General features: G+C 37.2%; 1 protein-coding gene across 3 annotated transcripts; it reads left to right on the plus strand.

Annotated features, from left to right (window-relative positions):
• Positions 1-884: 884 nt before the first annotated feature.
• On the plus strand, positions 885-5,984 carry LOC109157157 (probable trehalase). 3 transcript variants are annotated; one of them, XM_019305068.1, is made up of 12 exons: positions 885-1,139; positions 1,201-1,783; positions 2,516-2,635; positions 2,906-3,021; positions 3,142-3,242; positions 3,599-3,708; positions 3,833-3,905; positions 3,989-4,159; positions 4,251-4,338; positions 4,910-5,009; positions 5,070-5,283; positions 5,433-5,984. In XM_019305068.1, the coding sequence occupies exons 2-12, from the start codon at positions 1,242-1,244 to the stop codon at positions 5,514-5,516; spliced, it is 1,719 nt and encodes a 572-aa protein (XP_019160613.1). In that variant the 5' UTR covers positions 885-1,139; positions 1,201-1,241; the 3' UTR covers positions 5,517-5,984. The 3 variants fall into 3 exon arrangements, with proteins under 3 accessions (XP_019160613.1, XP_019160614.1, XP_019160612.1); XM_019305069.1 differs by having other exon boundaries at positions 885-1,135; XM_019305067.1 differs by having other exon boundaries at positions 885-1,131; positions 1,240-1,783.
• Positions 5,985-8,888: the final 2,904 nt, after the last annotated feature.

Here is an 8,888-nt window from a genome sequence, read left to right on the forward strand (position 1 = left end):
GAACCGTACCGAACCGAGCCGAAGTAATATACCGAACAACCGAACGATATTGGATTCTTGTATACCGAATTGTTTGGTAAAAAATTGAACTGAATCAAATACCGTTTGATTTTTTTTTTTTTAAATATAATAATAATAATAATAATAATAATAATAATAATAAATAAATAAATAAATAAATAAATAAATCTAAGTCACTTGCTGCTTGCTCTGCCGTTCAGCTCATATTCTCGCGGGTATCTCTCGTAAATGTTTTATTTGATTTCTTTATGGTTTGTTATCAAACGTTTTATATTATGTGTTATGATGTTTACATAGTCCATATCCAAAGTCTAATATATAACAAAATAGCAATCCAAAGTTCAAATGGTATTCGGTTCGGTTCAATTTTTACCGAACCGTTCGGTATACAAGAACTATTACCGTTCGGTTGTTCGGTATATTACCGAATCTAACTAGTTTGATACGGTTCGATTTGAGAAAACTGAACCGTATTGCAGACCCTTAAAGTTAATTACCAAAATGGTCCCTTGATTATAGCGAATTACCAATTTGGTCCCAATTTAACGGTTGACTAATGGTCAAACAAACGGAGTACCAAATTAGTTACGGTTTTTAAAGTTGGGGGACTTAATTGACCAAAAAAATAATCAAGGACCAAATTAATAATTTCGTTATAATCAAGGGACTATTTCGATAATTAACTCTTGAATTACAAGTACATCCAACCAAACAACCTATGCCCTGTGGAACTGAAGATCACACTATCAAGAATGTTGCCAAACAAAAAAAAAGGTATAGATTTGCGAATCTTTACCAACCAAGACAGCACAAAGAACTTTTTAAAAGGACTTTTGGGAGAAGAAATTTTAAAAGGACTGGAAGTGCGAATCTTGAACTTTACAGAGCATTATGATTTAGGAAAGTGATTCCAGGAAGAAACATTCAAACATACACCGAAAACTATACGAAAAACGCAAAAATACTCTGTAATTTGTTCATCGCAAGCATCGAAAACTTGGAGCCTAGTCAGCGAGTCAAGCTATTCAACTGAGACAGCGAGACCTTAAGATATTCTGGACCCTAGCCGTTGTTCTTGTCGTCTTCCCCAATTTTCTGTGCTCAAACGAGGTATAAATTATCGTGGAGTGTATGTTCTTGTTGAGACCTAAATTCCATTAAAAATGGCTACTTTTCTGCAATACGTACGGGTTCTCATATTGTTCTTCTTAATCATAGCCATGTCCGGAATCGAGACAACACAAGCGTCGCCGAACTGTATTCCGGCCGACTCCGGCCCGGTAGTGCCCACAACCCCATTGGTGACGTTTCTTGAAAGGCTACAGGAAGCGGCTCTAAAGACTTATGGGCACGATGGGTTTGACCCGAAGAAATACGTGGACATGGCGCTAAAGGAAGAGCTTTCGAGGACTGTAGAGGCGTTTCAGAGTCTTACGAGAACGGGGAACGGGTCAATTCATAGATCGGAGCTGGAGGGGTTTATGGGTAAGTATTTGGTTGGTCCTGATAAGGATTTGGTGTATGCTGAGCCGGTGGACTTCGTGGGTGAGCCAGAAGGGTTCTTGAGCAAAGTAGAGAACCCTGAGGTGAGGAAATGGGGTCTGGAGCTCCATCTTCTCTGGAAGAATTTGAGTAGGAAGGTGGGTGATCAAGTTCTGGAGAGGCCCAGTTTCCATACATTGCTGCCTTTGAAGAATCCGGTTATAATCCCAGGATCACGGTTTCAAGAGGTTTATTACTGGGATTCTTATTGGGTCATCAGGTTTGTTCACTTCAAAAGATTGCCCTTTTTTCTTCTCCCAAAAGGTTGAATCCCCAATCCCCAATGGCTCCCCACAGCCCAGCTCGACAAGGTATTTGGGAGAATGTAAATCACGGTGACTCAATGACACAGCAGACAGAGGCCCACTTTGGGCATAATCCTCACACTGTCGCCGTTGAAGTTCGAACTTTGGTTTCTTCTCCCAAATAGTGTTTGTCTACTGAACTATTGAGCTAAGCTCATGCCGGCAAGATTACATTTTTTTTAATCCCCCAAAACCCCGTCCAAGAAACGCTGGAGGAGGTAAATTGCAAGTTGACCAAGCAACCTTCTAGTGAAAAGATTGCATTTTTATATTAAATTTTAAATGGCATACATGATCAATGAATTTGAAAAGCTTTGATAATGAATTTGGGTTGATGTGTAGCATCTAAGTATAATGCCACCCACTACAACCCCTCAAGAAGTGCAAAAGTTTCAGACTTTCAGTTCTTTTCTCCTTTTTATTCTTATTAGATCAAACTAGAAGATTAGGTCCCCAAAAGCACTAAATGATTGGAAATTTGTCTTTATGTTGGATTTAGGGTTCAGGTGAGAACCACCAAAAATTGGAATATTGTTCAAGATATTATTTTACTGACTGCTTTAACTTATTCATGGGCTCCTTATGATCCTAGTTTCTTAAATCCGTTTTCCAAAATTGTTCCATGGGTTGACACATTTGCAATGCAGGGGCTTGTTAGCAGGCAAAATGTATGAAACTGCAAAAGGAATTGTTGCTAATCTTATTTCACTTATCGATCAATTCGGTTACGTTCTTAATGGTGCACGGGCATACTACAGTAACAGAAGGTGAGTCTCGTTAGCATTTATTTTTAGATGTTCAGATAATGTTACTTGTTTACCGTTAGATGCATCATACATTCTACTGAGAGGAACATAAATGTTGTTTTGCCTTGTTTATTTCTTAGTATATTGTGCATTTGTTAATCATATGTAAATACTATAATCTACTCAAATGTTTACCGTTATTGATACCATGAGATCCTTTGAGCTTCATATCCTGTTTTGCTTCCTCCCGCTCTAGAAGATGAAATAACTTTTATTAAGTGACTGGTGCAGCCAGCCTCCACTTTTGAGTTCAATGGTTGTTGAGATATACAAACGAACGGGTGATATGGACCTGATAAAAACGTCTCTTCCTGCACTGCTTAAGGAGCATGAGTTTTGGAATTCAGGTACTAATATGTATGCTGATTATTTGTATTTTAATGTCTTCTTTGGACTTTTGTTTAATTGCTTGTTATCCCCATTGTTAAGTTCGCTAATTTGCATTTATGGTCCAATTTCATTTAAAGGTATACATAAAGTGATCATTCAGGATGCTCGAGGAGTGAATCACAGCTTAAGTCGGTACTATGCAATGTGGAACAAACCCCGACCGGAATCTTCAACAATTGTATGACCATCCAACTTACATTGCAAAAAAAATTGAATGTTGGGGGCATCCCCGACCAAGTTGGTCGGGCTGTTAGCTTGGTAACCATAAGGTTCCAATTTCAACTCCTAGTGGGTGCGGCTTATTGACCTTCTTGGTTTGAAACGGTCAGCTATGCGCGACCTAGACTGGTTTACCTCCTTGTTGTCCTTTGCCTGCTAGGGTTACAAGGCGGGGTTTACCCAGTGCACACCCTCAAGTAGTGGTTGCGGGTTTTTCCCTAATCACCCAAAAAAAAAAAAAAAATTTGAATGTCAAATTACACAAATGAGGGCTTCCATAATTTGTTCTGTCATCTGATAAATAGAATGCCACAGGACACGGGAACAGCTTCCAAACTTTCAAGTGCCTGTGAGAAAAAACACTTGTACCGCGAAATTGCAACAACTGCTGAATCTGGATGGGATTTTAGTTCAAGATGGATGAGGTAACGCAAATTTCCTGACTTTATTTGTCCCTTATTATTGTGCTTTCTACTTTGTCCCTTATGAAATATGGACTTGCCAATAGTATTCTGAGCTTGATCTATACGACCAACCCACTCATTGCAGGGACGGATTCGATCTCACAACACTAGCTACAACTTCCGTTCTCCCGGTGGATCTTAATGCGTTCATTCTTAAGGTAAGATTCTGAATGGTGTCTGAAAATTGGTCTCTATACTAGTTTCTGTCACCCAATGAGTGTTGTTGGATTTCCTGGCCCAGTTGGAACTCGATATAGTCTTTCTAGCAAGCATTATCGGAGAAAATCACATAGTTGAACGTTTTAACGAGGCTTCACAAGCTAGAAAAAGTGCAATCAACTCTATTTTCTGGGACACAGAGACGGGACAGTGGTACGATTACTGGCTCGGCAATAGCAAATTTGCATGCGAGGTGATGCACACATGTTTTTACATCTCGCATTGTGTTGGTTGGTTACAACCGAGTTTTATCTCATGTTTGTTTCGTGTCTTTGACGGTTTAGGGTGTCTATAAGTGGGATAGTTTGAATCAGAACAAAAAACCGTTTGCTTCAAACTTCGTTCCCTTATGGATCGATTTGTTTAACAAAGGTTAGTATGCTATTTGGAACTGTCAATTTTCTTAGAAACGAGTTTTTTTCCAAAATGGTCCCTCGACTATTGTCCATTCTCAATTTCGTATTTCGACTTTCAATTGCACCAAATGTGGTCCCTTGACTTTTAAAAACTCACCCAATTCAGTCCTCAGTTAGGTATTCCGTTTACTCAGCGTTAAAATGGAGGGCATTTTGGTCCGTTCACCTATTTTGTGCCTAATACACTCAGCAATAGTCGAGGGACTATGGATGAGTGTATTAGGCACAAAATAGGTGAACGGACCAAAATGCCCTCCATTTTAACTTTGAGTAAACGGAATACCTAACGGAGGACTGAATTGGGTGAGTTTTTGAAAGTCGAAGGACCATATTTGATGCAATTGAAAGTCGAAATGTAAAATTGAGAATGAGCAATAGTCGAAGGACCATTTCGGGAAAAAACTCCTTAGAAACTCTGTCAGAACAGTGATTCGAATTATGTCTATACAATATTCTTTTGGAAAATAGAAAGTAAGAACACAATGGGTACATTGAGCAAATAAAATGAGCGTTTTATACGTTTGCAGATAAAATGACAGTTCAGAAGACTATCCAAAGCCTTCAAAGCTCGGGACTGCTTCTTCCGGCTGGAATCGCAATGACATTGTCGAATACAGGACAACAATGGTAATCAAATTTATAATAATACGTTTCTTTGTACATTGCTGACAGTTTGATCTCGAGCAGGGACTTTCCTAATGGTTGGGCACCTCTTCAACATATAATCGTCGAAGGCCTTACTAGGTCCGGGTCAGCGGAGGCAAGATCATTAGCCCAAGATATCGCGAGGAGGTGGATAAGAACTAACTACGTAGTGTACAAGAAAACCGGTGCAATGTACGAGAAGTATGATGTTGAGAAATGCGGGCAGTTTGGAGGTGGCGGCGAATATGTATCCCAAGTAAGACAGCTTTCAATTTTCGAAAATGGTAGTTTCGTTTCGTGTCGTATATATCCATCTCTGCTTTCCACTTGGACAGAAAACATTTCTTTCAGTGATGCTAAGGAACTTGATTGCAGTCCCCTTTAACTTTTTTTGGCTTATTGCAGACTGGTTTTGGGTGGTCAAATGGAGTCGTGTTGGCCTTCTTGGAGGAATTTGGATGGCCTAAAGACCTGAAGATAGACTGTTAGTGACTGCTAAAACAAGAGCGAGTTAATTCCGGATTTAGTCATCTGACTATTACTCATTTCCAATTTTAGTCCTTAACTTTTAAAGCTACCAAATTTAGTTTTTTAAGTATTGAATCCAAAAGTGACAATTCCCTTGGGTTAGCTCCCATGCCTCCCGGATCGAACGGGAATTAGTCGGGTGGACCCGGATTGTAAGACGGACGGAGAAAGTCTCAGAACACCTTGTGGTTTACACTAAAATTTGGTAGCTTTAAAAGTTAAAAGACTAAAATTGAAAAGTGAGTGATAATCGGAGGATTAAATATATAATTAACTCAACAACAGTATATGGTGAGAGACAACCATGCATCTTTCTATGGTCACCATGAGGTTATTATGTTCATTGGTTTTGTAAGACTCTTATCTTGTATTTAGCTAATAAAGGAAATTGGGAATAGATCATATATGTAAACTTGCTAAATTGAATAATTCTCTTCTTTTTTTTTTTTTGTTTTTTTTTTGTTTTTTTTTTTGAGATAATAGTTCTCTATTTTTCTTTCTTCACTTTACTATTTTCTCCAATTTTTATGTCTTCAAATTTTCATTTTTTATATTCATTATTTTCTATTTTTCAACTGTATAAGTAAATGTATTCTCTACTTATTTTTAAAGAAATTTTTTCTATTTGTAAACAAACATTTCTGATGCAAAGATAATATTGGGCATGTTTGGTTAGGAGTTGATCCGTTGATTTTTAGCGGATTTGACCATCTTTAGCGGTTTGACTAAGTCAAACTGCTAAAGAAGATGTTTGGTTAATAGCTTTTTCACCTGACGAATTGTCATCCGAACTGTCAAATTTGACACGCTACTAAGAGCAGCGTTTAAGCATAGCGATTCACTTTTTTTTTTTTTTTTTTTTTTCAAAGTTCTAATTTGCCCTTATTTCTCTCATCACATCTCTCGATCTCAAGCTAGCTCATTCTTGGATCTGCTTCACTCCATCTCAAATCTGCTTCTCTCAGTCTCATATTACTCCCAGGCCACAAACTATTCACATGCTACTCATCATACCTTTATCTCCGGCAAGCTTTCCGGCAAAGGTTGGTGGATCGTATATTCAACCTAGGGTTTTTGTGAGTTACGCATCCCTTGTTTTCTGATGTGCGATTTCTAATTTTTTTTCCAGGTGTTTTCCTACATGAATATGAAATTTTTGTGTTTTGAATCCTGTGACTTTGTTGTATATTTACGGTGCTTTGAATGGCGATTCACTAGTGTATTCTTTTGTTGACATTTTTATGCTTTAAATCCTGGGACTTTGTTGTATATTCACTTGTATATTCCTAAGTGATTTCCACCACCGAAGGATACAAAAGAATGAAAACATAAATGCAACCTACCTTCTTCATTTATAGACTGGTTTGTTTCTAGTGAAAACTAGTCTGCTCCATTCAACCAGACCGGGTGTTATGTGTTTGTATTGAGTTTAGCTAGGCACCTCATAATCCATTTTTTACCTACTGTTAGTTTAAGTTGATAAGAAGGAAAAAAAAAAATTAATGAATAGAGGAAAGAATTACAGAATTGAAAACTCCCAATACTTTGGTAAATATACTGGAGTTAGCAATGGATGCTCTTTGTGGCATCTGAATTCTCTGTGCATCTGAGTTGAAGGTATACTTGATATTTGAGTCACAATCAAAACTCCAATATGAATAGAAATCAAATGTTCTTATTCTGAAATGATAATAACCATACAAGGAGTACATTTCCTTAAATACTCTTACTTTTTAGTCAGTGGCTCATTCCTTAATTTTAGCTTAAAATATGGTATTTATCAATTTAGGTGCAGAGCAGAGAGAATTTCTGGTTTAACATTATGAAGAAACAAAAGAGTACATTGATGAATGGTAAAAATTGCAGGGAAATAATCTATGCCTATGAATATATGAAAATCAGCTCCAACACAGTAAAAAATGCAAATAAAAAGGCTCTTGTGTCAATGTTATTTTCTTATTACATACTGCAGCTGCTGGATGGCTCACTCTATTCATCTAAAATGCTACTTTGCATTCATATTTTCATGTTTAGATGTCCCCAACTTAAACGAGGAATATGGATGCAAGTCAAGGAAGTAGAAATGACAACAAAGATGAAAATCAAGGAGATAGAGTTAATTGGTCAAAAGAATTACTTTACATACTTTGTGACCTTTGTATTCAATATGTTGAAAAGAGTAAGGGGAAAAAAGGTGGAGTTACCTCTCAAATGTTGATATGGAAAAAAATTGAATTACAGTTCAACAACCAAAGTAACTTGGCATGAGATAAAAATAAACTCAAAAATAAGGTGGATTGGATGAGAAATAGATGGAGCTTATGGAAACAATTGAAAGCAAAAGAGACGGGACTAGGATGGGATCATGTGAAAGGGACTATAAGTGCTAACGATGAATGGTGGGCTATGAAAATGAAGGTTAGTTATCTTTTAAGTTGACTTACTTTAGTTTTAAATAGTTAGATATATCTATTAAAAATTTTGTGTTTTGTTTTATAGGAAAATTTCAAATTTGATTCATTTCGAGATGAAGGGATTGAGCCTGAGCTTGAAAATAAAATGGATAAGTTTTTGGATCTTATGCCTAAGGAAAGTACAAGTTTAGTTCGGTAGCCAATTCTCCACATGAACAAAAAGTATATGTTCCTTTTCCACCTCATAGGAATCATGATCATGTTTCTCTTGATGACATGAATCTTAATAATGGTGATGACAATTACTATGGGGGAGCATCATGGGATGATGTATGGAGAGAGTCTAGTCCTACCCCGGCCTACTCCTACATCTACTAATATCACTCAAGTGACACATGTTGAGAGGGATGACATAAGAAGAGGTAAGAAGGCTTTTGAGGGTGATTCATCTCACAAAGTAATAAGAGTGCAAAGACTTCCACTAAAAAAGAAGGGGCTGCCACAATCCAACAAATGCTTAGTGACTTGATGCAACAAATTAATGAGAGGAATACTTCAACACAAAAAATGATACTTCAATGATGAACTTGATGAATAGCAACATGAATGTGATAAATTCAATGAATGCTAGACTGCTAGTACAACAAAGTATGGTGTTGAAGATACTTTGGCAAAAGTGTGTAGTTTGCTCGGTTTGGAGCCCCATGCCCCCGATTTCTTCTTTGCTTGCACAATGATTGAAGATCCTCAAAAAAGATCTTTCTTTTTTTTTTTTTTTTTTTTTTTTTTTTTTTTTTTGCTGGATGATGAGAGTAGGCTTGGATACATTAAGTACTTGCATGGCCATGAGAAGCATCCAAAAAGCTAAACTTGTTTAGCTTTTAATCATGATGTGTGGTGTAGTTTTTTTGTGTAGAAA

The sequence above is a fragment of the Ipomoea nil genome, unplaced genomic scaffold (genome assembly GCF_001879475.1).
Source record: "Ipomoea nil cultivar Tokyo-kokei standard unplaced genomic scaffold, Asagao_1.1 scaffold2761, whole genome shotgun sequence".
In the NCBI taxonomy this organism is placed as follows: domain Eukaryota; kingdom Viridiplantae; phylum Streptophyta; class Magnoliopsida; order Solanales; family Convolvulaceae; genus Ipomoea; species Ipomoea nil.